A 17,403-nucleotide genomic window follows, 5' to 3' on the forward strand; every position below is an offset into this window, starting at 1 on the left:
TGATATAGTGCGCCCCCCTCCCCTTTTTCACCTCACTAATAGTCTGTTAGATGCCGCAATTTGCCAATAAATCAAATGTGCTTTTGATGCGGCCCGCCGTGATTTATATTAGTTGCCCGTGATCGTGCGGCGATTGTTCTCTCGGGTCGGTCGGTGCCGCAGAAACCAAAATGTGAGATGAGGTCATGTCTTTGTCTTGGCGCCGCGACCAATGTTCGTCTCCCTTATTCCTTTACTGTCGTTGCCATCGAAGCCGCAGTGGCGCGTTTTCATTTCCCAGTATGCCCCTCTGTCCCTGAGACCCTTAACCTGTGAGGTCAAAGCAGGTCACAGGTGAGGTCCTCGGGAACAGGGCTGCATTCAGTTTCAACGTCGCTTTCAATGTTGTTGTAGATGTCATGTGATTGATATATAGCCTGGAATATGACGCATGCATTTAACTCAAATCTGTCATGCATGATTATAACCTTGATATTAAGAATGGAGTAGACAAAAATACATTGATGGAAAAATAGGATGCAACAATCAAATAAATACATTTTGGTCTACAAATGTTAACAATGAAGCATCTCACCGGGTTTCCGCAATGTGTCCAAATGACGCATTTGGATTTTTGGACCACATGGCTCAGGCTGGACAAGGGTTCAAGGGTCCCGACTGCAGCAGGCACCCTCTCAGGGGGGCGGCTCTGTTGGCTGGCTTTGTGACATACACCCTAAGCGGGGCCAAGGAAGACAGCCAAGAGTCGCGACCCTTCCATTTTTGTCACCATCGAGCTCTCGTACCCCATTTGTACATTTTACTGCTCTTGATGTCAATAAAATATGAAAAGTTAAGTTGTGACTTAATGATGCCGATTATTTCATGTTGAAGTAAGCTTTTTGTTAGACCAGCTAATGCTCATTAGTTAAGGGGGGAAAAATGGCAGGTTGCCTCAAGTCGTGTGATCCCGACATCCACATGACGAAAATGACTTGCAAATAAACGCCACCATTTTCCCACCAGGGGGATGCGGGAGTAACTGTAATGGCCTCAGTCCATTGTTGACAAATAGACAATAAAACGTGAATTGAGACGCAAACCAAAACGGACGTCAGATGTAAGAAACGGACGGCGTGTTTATCGATGAGCGTACCCGTTCCGGTAGACTCGTGATCACGCCACAATGTTGTCTGCTGCGTTTACGTTTCTTTCAGTGAGCTGCAGTGCGGAAAGAAATTTATTGGAGCAGCGCACAATGTCAGGTTTATGAATCTGCTGCTATAGATTAACAGTACTAGTAATTACCTGAATCCTTTTTAGTTGTTTTCTGGAACTGTCATTGCACTCGTTTGGAGATCATTTTTATGCTAAACTATAATTATGTAATCCATGAATTTTCTGCTTTATAGAAAAGTAGTGAAGCATATTTATTCTTAAAATGGTAGCTACTTGTATTCCTAAATATAATTATTTTTTTAATGGTTGGATGCTTATTTGTCGCATTATTTTTTGTTTTATACTTTTTTTTAGGGATGGGCAAGTACCGATACCAGGTATGCATATTAGGCCAATATCCAGTCTTATTTCAAGTTATCGGATACATTGACTGGCCTCTTATTGCTGTTTTAGGATCAGGAGCTAGAAATTAAAAGAATAGAAAATTCCCAATCATTTCATGGGATTTTAAGGAAAAATGCTAAACTGGGATATTCAAGTAATTAAAATGATCTGCCATTGTTATGTTTGGGGAAATGTTATGAATCAAAAGTGCTAGTGGTATCGGTGGCTACTCGTACTGGTATCGGTCTGATAAAAGTAGTATTGAACATGCCTAGTTTCTTTTTATATACGTTTTCTCATTGTATTACATGTGTCTAATAAACATGTTCTAGACTACCTTGGTTCTTTGCTTTTCTGCTGTCCACCATAACCATTTTTTCCCTCTGAAACTCCCGCTTCACTTTGTATATTTTTAAAATGTGTTTGTTCAAATACACGCCTCGCACTACCTGCAGGAGTAAATAAACACCCCCGAACAGAAATACGCTAGCTTGTTTTTCAAAATGTGTGAATGAGCACATTTTAAGTGTCGTAGGACATAACGAGATTCGATCAAAGTGCCCTTGGCAGCACACACATCAGAGACGGATTGAACGCTCCCGCCCTCGCTCGCTCACTGTCACACACACACACACGCTCGTGCACACACTTGGGATTTTCCCCATGCGCTTACAAACTTTGGCAGTCCAGCAGCAGACTTTTGTCTAATATTGATTGGCTTGTCTGCACCGAGACAGATGAAGGCATTAGTAGCCCGCTCACCCTGCCACTGGAAATATATTAAGTTGGTGTATTAGGCACCCTGTCTGGTTGCCATGGAGACGCAGCCATCGTGAGGAGGGAGGATGGTAGACAAGAGGGGGATACAGGATGTGATGAGGCGGTCGGCGTGATTTGTAGTCCCGCCTGCTCGCTCTCCCCCTTTTTGTCACTTGTGGCCTGGCTCACCTCTTCCTCTTCCCTCCCTGTTGTCCCTTTCACTGCCTTTCCTCCTTCATTGCCTCATTTTGCCTCATTTGCTCATCACCAAGAACGTGCTTGGCTTCCTTTGTTCCTCCTGGACCACCGGTTAGACTTCGGGCCTTGATTTATTCTTGTTCTTACAGACACGCTTCCTACTTCATCCGTCTCCCTCCTGATATATACATCAGCATTAACCCCCCCCCCCTTTCCCCCCCAAACCATCTTTGGCTCACTCCATCTCTGCTCTGCAGTAAAAGTGCTGCATTGAGGTAGACTAGAGAAGACAAAAGACTTGCGGGAGGTGTCTGGAACGCCCTCTTGGTAAATACACGAAGAGCTACACCGGTCACTTCATTCATTGATTACACATGATGATTTTTACCATCTTAACCCATTTTAAAAAGGCACTTGAAAAGGAATGAAATCACAGTGGGTGTGCCTAGTGCTCTCAGTGGCTGGTGTGCTTAGAAGTGACGGCAGTACCAAGAAAGACCTGTGAGAGGCAGCATAGCGCCACATGGCATCCAGACTTCAGAATGACGTCATTCAAAGAAGAAAAAGCTCGATAATTGGCCATTTTTTCCACACTTCACATGACCATCACGGCGCCAGCGGCTCAGCGCAACTCGGGGATGACATGACAGCACACAAGGATTTTGGTTCATAAACACTGAACAAACATTGGAACAAATCAAAACTTTATATGTTTAACTTTTACATACATAAAAATGCAACTCAAGTGCTGTGCAATTAAAATATACAGCATAACATGGCAGGGCACAGAGAAAACATGTGAGGAAAAGCACCCAAAGGGGAGCTCATCCACACTGAGACGCATTACAACAATACATTGGGAGAAAAAAAATCTTAATATAGCCCACTCTGGCTTTTCCTGTGAGAGGACACATACTCAAATTAGGCCTAATTGGTCTGAAAAGATGACTACTACAAATATTGTAGCAAATAATCTTTGCCAGTGACAGAACAATTAAATACCACTACGTGTTTTTTTTTGTAGACACATGACTTTGCATTTGCACCGTCGAGGGAGTGAACACAGCCCATTTGGCTTCCCAGTCATTGGGGGTTGCTTCTCACTGTCCCTTCAAATTCAGTGCAGGTGAGGCACACGGTCTGCATGGCGGAAGCATAAACTGACTTGCCGGAAGTTCATGCAGGAGATCAGCGGGTGCAAAGTACATTTTTTTAAGTAACTGCAGCATCTCCACTCGATATAATCAAGTTGGTTGCTGAGAAGTGGCCACTTACAGACTGGCTTTCACCCCCCAAATGTGTGTGTGAGCTTTCAGCTGGTGTAAAGTTTAGTGTACTTTCAGCTACCAAATTGTTACGTGTGCCAGAGGCATGCAAAAGAAAAACCAAAATTCCCTAATACTGTAAAGGAAGCTTGCAACTGCACGAAAATCAAGATGTGCCCGTTTTTACGCCTGAGTGCGCATGCATTTTTACTTCAAATGTGTTGATTATGTTTTGTTTTTTAATTTATGTTCTTTATCATAAGTGTATTTATTGTAAATAATGAGTTGTGAAAATGTTACATGTACTGTGCAGCAATTTAGTATTTGATTAAATAATCAGTTAATTACACATTCACATTTTAAAATGAGAATAATTGTATTCCAAAATAATTCATTGTTTCTAATTGCCCTTTGTCACAAAAAATGGCCACCCCTGATTTTAAAGACTACTGCGTAGTGGAAAAAGGTAACATCAAATGTTGGGGACAGCGCCAGCTACCTCTACAAAATGATCAATATATTTCATATTTCGTAAGTATTAAGTGAAAAAAAATTCAGCCATGAAGTCGACAAAGGTGAGTTTGGAAAACATTTTTTATCAATGTAAACGATTTAGTAACGAATTATGACGTATTACCACTTAACACGTGATATCCACAATGTTATAACAGTAAAGGAAAATAAATTAATAATAAATTGCCAGGGGTCTTACACTAAGAAATATTAAAAACACCAAAATAAGAACACAATATTAAGGTTTTGACAGCCTTCTTATTTTTGGAAGTAGAGATGGACTGTAAATATACTTTTATATGACGACGAGTACTCATCAACGATTCAAACGTGTCGTCACGGCGACGCCTCGTTGGGGTTAAGTAGCGCTCATTTGTGGTGAATTGACTGTTCCATTCACAGTGAAATATATATTTAGAATGTGCTCGTCCAATTTGTGTGTTTTGTTTCTGTGTCTGTTGTGTGGAGCTTTCAGGCTGTCCGTGGGCTGCGTTCAATGCTTGGTAAAGACGTGGGACATTGCTACAGTGTGCGAGCTCTATGAAATTGACAAGAATAAGGGAAAATACGCTGGCAATTGCTACAAAGCTTTAGACCGCCTGTTCAACAACAATCTCGATGTGATCGACGCCGGCAAAGTCGGTATGTTCAGATGTGTGTGTTTTTTAGTATACAGACCTGTTGAAAGGGCCACGTGACAGGCTTCACCTTTAATTTGTTAACTGTGTTCAAATCAATCCACCAGTGTAAGTAAATGTTTTGGGGTTTTTTTGCTTTTCATTTTTGCTCATCAAAAGTTTAGTATGAAACAAAATGTACAGTAGGTTGGACATCCCCTGTTCCAATACAAACAAACGTCTTCTGCTTTTGTGCCACACAGTTTATATATTCTATCCACAAGGGGGCGCAAAGTCCCCATGCTAACACAAGTGGTACATCTCTTGACGCCAATAGTTTCAACTTTCTAGCAACGTGTGAAACACTCATAAATGATACAATGCTTAAAGCATTTAAAAGGAAGTCAAATTCAGTGTCAAAGTCAGTTTGTGGAAAATGAGTTAAGAAGCAAAATCCACTGTTCAAGTGAAAATGACGTCACATTTTGCTCAAAGCAACTGTGATGTCATTTTCAGTCAACAAGTAGCGAAAAGGCCCCCACCTGAGATGAATAAAAACAGGTGGATTTTGCTGCTTTATTCATATTCCACAAACGTAAATTAATCAGAATACTCCATACTCACTGTACTCCAGATCATAACCTATCAAAGCATTCCTCACAACATGTTACATTTACTTGCCACCAAGATGCTGTGAAGTAAACAGATGGCATAATCTCATTGTAACATTGTCATCTGATATTAATGCATGTGTGTGTGTGTGTGTGTTTTGACAGGAAAAGGCCATGTGAACAGTTTGACGGACATCATGAACGAGCTCTTTCTTAATCTAAAGACGAAAAGTAAATACTGCTAACAGACATACATTATTGCTCCTAAATCAAATTTTAATATTATTGTACTAAATAACATACACGAATGTTCCAAAAGGACATTTTAATAGAGCTTCACACTGCTTACATGTTAACATGTTCCATTCCTGACATTTTAACATGCTGATACTACATTTGACTTTACTCCTAAATGAAATATTACATTAAAGGGAAGTAACATGTTGTGTGTTCCCCCACTAGTCTAAACTCGGCATTCTGATTAATACTACTTTTGTGGAATATGAGTTAAGCAGCTAAATCCACCCATTTTTTATCCATCCCAGTAATAACCAATCACGGCTCAGCTTGTGAATGTCACATGACCAAACCCAGAAAACAGGTGAGCCGTGATTGGTTGTTTATCCGAGCCACGAGCAACTGTGATGCGTTTTTCAGACAACAGCAAGCGACAAAATGGCCGCCCCCTGTGATGGATTAAAAAAAAAAGTGGATTTTATTGCTTAACTCGCGTTCCACAAACGTAATATCAATCTGAATGTTGTGTTTACACTAGAGGGGCTGCATAGAACATAATATAAAGAACATTTTTCAGTTGACTTCCCTTTCAATTCCTCTTGAATGATGTACATGACTCCTAAATTACTTTTTTACATTGCTCCGAAGGACATGTTATCATCCATCTGAATTACTTTTTAAAATTGCTTCTAAATGACATACAAGCATTAATCCTAATAGACATTTTGTCATCAGACTGAATTACTTTTTAATATTGCTCCTAAATGAGTTTCCAGCCTTATTCCCAAATGACATTTTATCATTACTCCTAAATGACAATTTAACAGCTTTTAATGAAATATTGACCCTAACCCTCATTGGCGTTTTGTCATCAAAATAAATGTTTATCCGTATTCTTAATTGACTTTTGAACGTGGTCGTCATCCCCAAAAATTGTTATGTTAGCTCTCAAATGGAGATGTTCAAGTTTCAAAATGATTCTCTTTGACGCAGCTTGAAATGTTGAGTGAAAAACGTGTGCGTCTTCCTCTTCTGTCTCCTGTCCTACCAGAGAGTGTTTGGGAAAAGGACCTGCAGGCAGTGGCCAAACATTTCATCGCTGAAGCCTCCAAATTGCCTCGAGGTGAGACGTGGTCTCCGCCCCTTCCCTTCCCTTCATCTTTTCATCCATAGTGAAGCCCCGTATTGAGTCATCATAGCTCCCTCTGATCTCGGTACTCCTGCAGTAATAGGCTAGTTACGTTATCACAGCTTTTCACGCATTGCGGAGGGGACAAGAAGCTGTCATGTCGAGCAACAGTTCTAATCACAGTTAACTGTTGCTGTTTTTTTTTGTTTTCAGGCAAATGCATCGGCCCATGCGGTTAGTGCCTCTTAAAACATTCACTTTGCACAAGGCCTCTTGTCAACGTTTACAATGGAATATTTCAATGCGTCCACCAGGGTATCAAGAAGGCCAATACAGCTGTGTAACTTGCAAAATTGATTCCTGCGATTTTCCTCTTGACTGCCCGGGTAAGAAAGCAAAAATGTTGCAGTTCACATTTGACACATCCTTACATACGTCTGATTTCACCCTCCCAAGCATCCTTGTTCCTGGAAAGTCTCCACTTTTGATCCTTGAAATGCTCTCAGTACCACGTGGGGAGAAAGCGACTTATTTCCACGCATTATATCGTTCGCACAAGGTTCCACTTTAAGCCCTTGGCTTCTTTATGCAAGATGACAGTTGGCTCCCACACACTATGGTATCATGTCAACTCCATACAGCAATGCTAATGCTCACTTCGACTCTTCTCCTCAGAGACTCGGCTTAAGTGGAATTATTGAGGAGGGTTCAGTCTGCGAAAGGTGACCCGGGGGAATGTTATGTACCGCCTGTGTGTCCTCATGTGTGTGTGTTTTCAGTTCAAAGCATAACAGCGGCAGAGGACGCGTCGATTAAAATATTGTGCGACGTGAAATTTCCATTACCCCAAGATAAGAAAATCTTGAAGGTCTGGAAATATGCAGAGAAAGTAAGTTTCATCATCTTTCTCAGACTTACTGTAGTTGAATAGTCAGTAGTAATAGTAACACCGGTGAAAAATGAAATATATCAATGACCAACAGAGGGAGCCTGACGGTTCGCTACTTAGTGCCCCGAGTTTTTCTAGATGGAAAAAAAGGAAAAACATGAGCAAGGAGGGAGGGAAAAAAAGACGAGGGCCAATCTGTGCTCCTTCAAATCCGTGGGTGGTATTTTGCTTTAAGTAGCCTGGCGTTATTGAGCCCAAATTGTGCTATGCTCTTGAAGTGTGATCACTAAGACAATTAGGAATATGCATGCACACACACAAAGATATTTGTTCTTCATATGTACTAAAATTGTAACGATAAGTCATTGCAATGCTTGAAAAATCATTATTTTCTTGCACCACCTAATGGTTAACTCATTTTCTCCCCAAAGCGTATAAAAACATTCTATTTTAAATGTTTCCATGGTCCCAAAAACATATTTATTTATATTTTTATGGGGTTTTTTTTTATGCTCGAGCATACAGAAGGCTTTGAAGCTGTCTCTGACCTCAAGATGTCGCTTAAAGCAATGGTAGTTATTACAGAAAAGGACCAGCAGGTGGCAGCAGAGTATAAGGGATCAGCCAGGGCCATGTTGCAAAGAATTTCTTCTCCCCACTGTTTTAAACAGATTTGTGAAACAGATAGAAATATACTTTTTTTTCCTAAAGAAAGAAGAGACTCTAATCTTTCTTTTGGTAGGTTTCATGATTTATAGCAATAGAACACAATATTCTGTTGGCCTTGCAAAATTAGTCAAAATCCAGTAAAACAGCCGGGAGCGAAGGGAATTGCTTCAGTGAAAATGGCTGGGAGTGAATGATTTAAGAGCTGCCAACGCACCAATTTCTATATTCCCATATTTCTGAGACGGCTATGTAGGAAATGCATCAGTAATTGCGAGAATGCATTTATAACACATCAGGTTTACAGTATATCAAAAATCATGATTTATATTTGGAGTCAATGTGACCAAAATGGGCCATTTTATGTAGAAACATGGCATAAATCTCTAGCTCCCATTTGCAATCATTTAGAAATTACCCACTTTGTGTCATTTTGAAACTCTACATGTTCTAACAATCCCCTTGAAATGTCAGCTCCCTAGTGTATTTTTTTCCATGCTTTCTCTTTGATGAAAAAGGGCAAAATGGCACACAAGGGGCTAAAAAAAAAAGTGTGGATGTGCCTTCAAGTGTATGTAGTGTTGCAAAAATGCTACTGACAAATTAATACAGACAAAATCTTTTCTCAAATTTACAGAGCAGCAAAAACTTGTCAGATAAAAGAATGTTCTGCTGCTTGTTAGATGAAAACTCAGCAGGTGGAGCTGTTTGAAGAATTGATGGAAGAAACGGACAACGTGTACTTCATCCCATCCGCCAGCGTGTCGGACGAGGGCACCTACCAGTGTGAGATCTTCTCCAATCGCATCTCCATGGTCAGAGTTTACTACTATCTCACAGGTAGTGTGAGAAATACATGACATGAAATCATTTTAGAATCCATTGTTGAAAATGAAGACCCTTCATTTCTTTGGCTTCCTTTGCATGCAGCGGACCACCTTGCTATTCGCGGGGTTAGGGACTGGGCATATATAGCAAAAAAAAAAAAGCCCCGTATAATTGGCACCCATTGAAATGCATTTAGAAAAATAATAATAATAATAGACAAATATTATCAGACACTAATGCATCATAAGTAGTAAACCCCAAAAGCCTAAGACTAAAATAAATAAATAAAATTAAAAAAGTAATTAAAATTTGTTCATATTTTCGTGAAATGTAGTCTGTTTTATTTCAGTAACGACATTTTTTTAATAAGTCGGGACCACTTTACTGGGCTGATTTTTGTTAATTCATAATCAATTAATTGACTTTGACTAAGCATGAAAGGGGCAGCACGGTGGCTGACTGGTTAGCACGTCCGCCTCCCAGTGCAGAGGACGTGAGATCGAGTCCGGGCTTCGGCCTTCCTGGGTGGAGTTTGCATGTTCTCCCCGTGCTTGCGTGGGTTTTCACCGGGTACTCCGGTTTCCTCCCACATTCCAAAAACATGCATGGCAGGTTAATTGAACACTCCAAATTGTCCCTAGGTGTGAATGTGAGTGTGGTTGTTCGTCTCTGTGTGCCCTGCGATTGGCTGGCAACCAGTTCAGGGTGTACCCCGCCTACTGCCCGAAGCCAGCTGGGATAGGCTCCAGCACCCCCGCGACCCTAGTGAGGAAAAGCGGCCAAGAAAATGGATGGATGGATGGATAAGCATGAAAGGCCCCCAACAATCTTTTTGTGCAAGCGACTTATTCTTTATCTCTCCGTACGTGTTCCATGTTTGACTGTTTCCCTTTCCCCAAGTGACCCCCCACGTAGTGACGGGCCATTCCGAGCTGCACGATATATTTCAGCTGTCTCTGCTCCCAGGAGGGAAGCTACACGTTGACTATGATGGGATGCACATACACCCCACTACGCCACCCCTATCACGCACGCTCATTGCCATCTGCTTTACATCTTTGCTGCTCCTCCTTATCCTCTCCTTGGGGTAAGATGAGGTTATTATTATTTGCATACTATTGCAAATGAACAGCAAGTAATTGTGTCTATAAATATACTGTTTATGCACACTTCTCCAGTGAATGTTTTTCCTTGTCGAGCTGCTTTATCCTAATTCATGTCATGGGTATTTGCAGGGTGATGATTATGTGGAAAAGAAGTGGCATTGAACGCATCAGGCGAAATGAAGAACTGTGATCTTGGAAGATACAAGTAATAAAGCTTGACGTAGTTTATTCTTTTCACCACTAGAGGGCGAAAGAGATACTTGAGATAGCGGTTCATAAAAGCAATGATTTTAAAAAATGGTCTAATTTAATATACATGATTATATAAATAATATTATTTTACTTGCAATTAACTCATATTTGTTTTGTGAATTATGAACTTTGGTTTTGTATTTTAGTTTCCATACTGAAGTGTTTTGTGTTCTGCGCATGTCATGAGCGCAAAAGAGAGAGAGGTGTAACCGAGCGAGCCTCGTTCGAGAGAGGGAGTTCAATAAAGGAGACGTGCTTGAATCCTGTTCTGCCGTATCTGGTTAATTTAGCAGGGAAGACGCCAGTGAACTTAAACTATTTGTAGCCCAGCCTCTGAAAAAAGCATCCTATGGTTACAATTGACAATATATCAATGGAAAAGTGTTTTTCTTTCATCCATCCAGTATTCTTCCAATTACTTGGGGTCAAGTGGTAGCAGCAGCTTTGTCTGTGTGTTCCCCATATTGCCAGCCATTTTGTCTTTTTGTTCCTAAACGTTTCGTTCTTCAATGAACCGCAGTGGGAGTGGGAACTGCAAAAGTCTTGAACAGAATCAGGGACATAAAAAAAGAAAAAAAGACTTCTTGCCTCTTTAATTGCATCATATTTAATGGCAATAATTCATACACTCACTCACCTGTTTTGACTTTACACTTGACTATAATCACAATCGTTTCTTGTTTTGTTTTTTGTGGTAGTGTCCTTGATCCTTGTAGTTACTCATTTGGCCACAGGGTGGCAGCACCACGCGAAAAATAACAGGCGTACACACCCCCGTGAAGAGAAGGAGGGCATCTACTTGAACTATTTGAACCTCGTCATTTGTTATCTCGTTAAAGCTGTCATTGGTATATTTGGATGAATTTCCAAAGAAGGTGGTGTAGTTCTAACTTCAACTGGATGTTAGCGAATATTTGCTGACATTCATCACTAAGTTATAAAACCTTTATGGTGATAAAGGCCTCGCCCCAAACACCATATGTGTCGCAATTAAGGCCTTTGGGTCAAATCGAGAGGGTCAGGGGAACTTTGAAGTTTCATAATATTCACTTACGTTGACTGCAGTTATTTATTTTGGTTACTATGGAAACGTGCCAAATGTGCACATTTGAATTTGCAGCTTCGTTGCTGACATTGCCACAAATTATTATACATTATCTGAATGCAGGAAGTTGCATCAGCTGTTTGGAAGTCACATGCTTAGGATGTCAATTGAGACAGTGGCAATGGCGGCTCTAGAATGTTTTACCTGGGGTAGAAAAGGAGTAGGAGGAGTTAAGAGTTTTGGGGCAGAAGTTTTGTATACTGGTTTTTTTTTAAGTAATATTTAATTGAAAAAAAAGTTTTTTTCCACTCAAAAATTTAAAGTAAATTTTACAAGGGCAGTTTTGAGTACATTTGGCAACTCTACTACCTGACTGCTCAAGCTGAAAATCATGAGTTAATTCCTCAACGCTTGAGTAACTTAAAAATAAAAATAAAAAATAAAAATGTAAAATGTACACCAAACTCCTTGTAAAATTTACTTAGAATTTCTGAGTGAAAAATATTACTTCTTTTTTTTATTACAGTGTACATGTCTTCTAAATACTAGCATAGCTTAATGTTGAGCATTAACTCGCTCCTTGTAGGCTATGCAAAAATTCTCAACCTTTAATTTAGGTTTTTATTTGAAATATTTGACAGTGTACAGTGTTTCACGCAGTCTACAAATAAATTCACAAAGCTTTTTAAGACAATTTAAGATGGTGGTTATTATGGTGGCAGGTCTTTGTATTTTATTCGGATTCCCATTGCCAATCTTTTTTTTTCTGTTTTCATTATATAAAATGATAATTACTCACTTTGGTCAAAAAGTGGCAGTACAAAACCACATTTCAGCCTGAGTTACCTGACATCGTAGTTTAGCACAGCCATTGTCTTATTAACATTTCCAAACATCCGAGCATTTCTTATATTTCCACAATGCACCGCTTCATTTCTACGGTGCATTGTATTGCTTTTGCCTGTGACTAGTGTACACACCAGACATATTGTTATAGCACTAGTCAAACGACATTTGATTACATTCTCAAATCAAAATAATCCTAACAAATCAAATGACAATGATCCAAAGTCCAATGCTTTTCAATGAGCGGAGAGCGTCCTATCACCGAGAACAAATGCTGCATTCGAAGAAAATGGGAAATCGGAATTATGACACTCAAAACATTTGAGGCAAATGTAAATACAAGACATATGTTGTTGACAGATGCTTTTTTTTATCTGAAAGAATAAATACATGTCCGACTTCTATTTGTTGATAGCAAATATAACCAAATTAGACAAATATATTATAAATGGCATGGCAAAGTTCACTATTATAATTCTGCCAAATACTGCACGTGTGCTGTTGTCGTTCCCCCGTCAGCAATTTTTTTTTACATAGTAACTGTATTTTGTTATCAATATATATTTACTGTTAACGTTTACTCGAAGGGTGTGTAATAATAGGACTACATCAATGCAGAATGGATCACTGGTTAGAACATAACATGCAGTACGTCAGCATAGGATGACATCAGTTGTGTGGCTCATTTTAATTTGCCTTGACGACATTGCTGCATCATCGCTGTTCTGTCTGCCAATTTCATCTTTAATCTTTTGTCAGAGTTCCACACAGTCGTTGCTCAATGTTTCACAATCAATTCTTTGGAGGAAAGAAAGAAAAAAGCACATTAAATTTGCTGCGCATTTTTGAATGAGTCGGAAGCTGTTGTGTGAAAGTTTGATGCTCGTGCCGGAGGTTACAACCAAAGGTTGTATTCTGGATGTTATCCACTTTTGAGAAGACTAATTATGAAGTGTTTGGTACAAACATCATGAGTGATAATGAAGAAGAATCCTCTTCTTTTTTTGTCTTGTACAAAAAATACCGTACTCGAAATGTGACCTTTGCATTTGATCCATTACAGTGAACAGTGAGCACCAGCTCAGCTTCAGAAATCAGGTGAGCTGTGATTGGTCGTTGCCTGAGCCCTGAGCAACTGTGACGTCATTTTCCATCGACACCAAGTGACAAAATGGCCGCCCCCTGAGATGGATAAAAATGGCTGGATTTTGCTGCATATTCCACAAATGTAATATTAATCAGAATGTCATGTTTAGACTAGTGAGGTCACATATAACATATTATTGTCACGAAATGTTTCAGGTTGACTTCCACTTTAACAATTGTGTGCTCTGCGTTAATGCATTGCTATTTGACAAGTAAACAACAAATTGATATTTTGTCATGATTTTTTTTGCTGATGCATTGAAGCGATTTTCGCAACAAAATGAGAAGCTCTTGCTTACGGTGCTTGTGAGGCCCCATCTGGATTGATTTGCAATGGTGACGTTCACAAGCAGTCTTTTGGTCACAGTCGCTGCATATTGAGAAGAATTAAAATCACTCGACTGCTTTTGATGACAGCCGCCTTGCAACGTTTTGAAGAACATTTTGTTTTGTTCCCAGGCGGGCAAGGCAAGGAAACTAAATGCAGCCGTGCGAGGTGGTTCCAGGTCGCCGAGGCAGATTTGGGATTTTTGCTTTCTCTCTACTCTACCTGATGACGTATTTCTACTCCTAATCTCAACCTTTTTTTTTGTCAGGAAGTGACTTAAAGCAGAGTTGTGACAGAAACGAGACTTTACATGTACTGTATTTATTTGTTGCTAGGCCCACCAGTTGGGAGCCAATTGGAAAAGGTAGCGACACAGCGTCTGAGCAGGTTATCTCGCTTTTTCATCGACTGCTGATAAAGCGCTGATAATGCTGATGCATGCCGAGATTAAATATTCTGATGGTAAGAAAATGACTCTTTAATTTTTAATTTTTTTTTTATCTTGATGCATGAAGATTTCTTCATCTGATAATCAGTGTGATTTATGTATCTTTTTTCTCTATGAATATGTATTCACTGATGCACATTCAAAATGGTGAAATCATTTGCACCGGTTACATAAATCGGCTTATCAACATTTCTGTATGGAGTTCTCCTTTGAGAGCTCATTGTTTATTAATGGCTAAATTTAGTAACAATGGCTTAATTGGGGCAGTTATGTAATTTTATAATAAAGACGATACAGTATACTGTATATATCACAGGTCTTTTTTAATTGCCTGCCACACGAGGACAACCATAGTGCCAATGTGACACACATACATACATACATACCCACATACAGTACATACATACATACATACATACGTATTACATATACATACATACATACAGTACATATATACATACATATTACATACATACATTCATACATACATACATACATACGTATTACATATACATACATACATACATACATACATACATACATACACACATACATACATACATACAGTACATACATACATACATACATACATACATACAGTACATATATACATACATATTACATACATACATACATTCATACATACATACATACATACATACTTACATACGTATTACATACACATACATACATACATACATACATACATACATACATACATACGTATTACATAAATACGTATTACATAAATACGTATTACATACATACGTATTACATACACATAAATACATACATACATACATATTACATACACATACATACATACATACGTATTACATATACATACATACATACGTATTACATAAACATACATACATACGTATTACATACACATAAATACATACTTACACACATACATACATTCATAAATACATACATACATACATACACACGCGTTACATACATACATGCATACGTATTACATGCACATACATACATACATACACACACATACATACGTATTACATACATACTTACATACATACATACATACATACATACGTATTACATACATACATACATACAAACATACATACGTATTACATGCACATAGATACATACATACATACATACATACTAACACACACATACATACATACATACATACATACATACGTACATACACATAGATACATACATACATACGTATTACATAAACATACATACATACACACATACATACATACGTATTACATACACATAAATACATACATACATACGTATTACATACACATACATACTAACACACACATACATACATACATACATATTACATGCACATACATACTTACACACATACATACATACATACATACATACATACACATAGATACATACATACATACGTATTACATAAACATACATACATACGTATTACATACATATGTATTACATACACATAAATACATACATACATACGTATTACATACACATACATACATACGTATTACATATGCATACATACATACATACATACATAGATACATACATACATTCATACTTACATACGTACATACGTATTACATAAACATACATACATATGTATTACATACATACTTACATACATACATACGTATTACATACATACATACAAACATACACACTTACAAACGTATTACATGCACATACATACACACACACATACACACACATACATACATACATACACATACATACATACATACATACATACATACATATTACATAAACATACATACATACGTATTACATAAATACGTATTACATAAATACGTATTACATACATACGTATTACATACACATAAATACATACATACATACATATTACATACACATACATACATACATACGTATTACATATACATACATACATACGTATTACATAAACATACATACATACGTATTACATACACATAAATACATACTTACACACATACATACATTCATAAATACATACATACATACATACACACGCGTTACATACATACATGCATACGTGTTACATGCACATACATACATACATACATAAATACACACTTGCATACATACATACATACATATAATTTATCCATAATGCTAATGTAGTCATAATAAATCTGCCATGTGTGTGTGTACTTGTGCATAATACATTGTGAGGACCAAAATACGTCTTAAACCAACAGATTGAGGACATTTTTGTGAAGTGAGGACATTTGAGGGTCAAAACTTTGGTTTTAGAGTTTAGGTTTGAATTGGGTTATGGTTGAGGTTAGGGTAAAAAATAGGGGTAGGCAGTCATTTTTGATGGTTGGGGTTAGGGGAAGGGGCTAGGAAATGCATTATGTCTATGGATGTGCTCACAATTATGTAAGTATGTGTGTGCGCGTGTGTGTGTGTGTGTGTGTGTGTGTGTGTGTGTGTGTGTGTGTGTGTGTGTGCGTGTGTGTGTGTGTGTGTGTGCCTATTAGCGTGCATGAGACTACAGTATTTTAAAAAATTATTGCTACTATCAATCTTAATGCCATCATTAAGTCCCACACCCATCGACCTCTCATCACCAACACACATAAACACACATAAACACATGCGCATACATAGGGTGAGTGGACCAAGGTTGGAACATTACAAGCATGGTTGCTTCCCACACCCCGTGCCCTCTCTGTCTCTGTAATGTCTTGCTGTAACCGCCACTTTCTCTTTTTTTCTTCTTGACACATCCCAAACATTCTCACACTTTTCTCTTTTCTGTAAACATACAGTATGAAGAGCTCCTTTCCAGAAAGGTGATAATGCCATTTAAAAACAAAAAGATCTTAGCGTTCCCTTCTATTGTGTACAGACTGGATTATCTGCGCTATCAACGTGGTGTGTCAAGTAGGTTGAACCATTAACTTGACAAATGAAAGGAAATTTGGCATTCGGATGGCAGCGAATGGATTCCAGCAGTGGGGGTGTTACAG

The 17,403-nt window shown here is 38.6% G+C and overlaps 1 protein-coding gene across 10 annotated transcripts in view; it reads left to right on the top strand.

The window, feature by feature from the left end:
• spaca6 (sperm acrosome associated 6) overlaps positions 1-14,497 on the top strand; it is a 44,055-nt gene extending 29,558 nt beyond the window's left edge. For 6 of the 10 annotated variants that reach the window (XM_077576814.1, XM_077576811.1, XM_077576815.1 and 3 more), the window contains 10 exons: positions 3,524-3,625; positions 4,753-4,919; positions 5,671-5,736; positions 6,794-6,865; positions 7,085-7,105; positions 7,186-7,257; positions 7,651-7,760; positions 9,110-9,266; positions 10,155-10,341; positions 10,490-10,878. In XM_077576814.1, the coding sequence (XP_077432940.1) occupies positions 3,524-3,625; positions 4,753-4,919; positions 5,671-5,736; positions 6,794-6,865; positions 7,085-7,105; positions 7,186-7,257; positions 7,651-7,760; positions 9,110-9,266; positions 10,155-10,341; positions 10,490-10,550 (1,015 nt within the window). In that variant the 3' untranslated portion in view covers positions 10,551-10,878. Of the gene's footprint in view, positions 1-3,523; positions 3,626-4,752; positions 4,920-5,670; positions 5,737-6,793; positions 6,866-7,084; positions 7,106-7,185; positions 7,258-7,650; positions 7,761-9,109; positions 9,267-10,154; positions 10,342-10,489; positions 10,879-13,566 lie in introns of those variants that run through there. The other 4 variants (XR_013295425.1, XM_077576817.1, XM_077576818.1 and 1 more) reach the window with 4 other exon arrangements.
• Positions 14,498-17,403: the final 2,906 nt, after the last annotated feature.

This window comes from Vanacampus margaritifer, chromosome 9 (genome assembly GCF_051991255.1).
Source record: "Vanacampus margaritifer isolate UIUO_Vmar chromosome 9, RoL_Vmar_1.0, whole genome shotgun sequence".
NCBI classification, from domain to species: Eukaryota; Metazoa; Chordata; class Actinopteri; order Syngnathiformes; family Syngnathidae; genus Vanacampus; species Vanacampus margaritifer.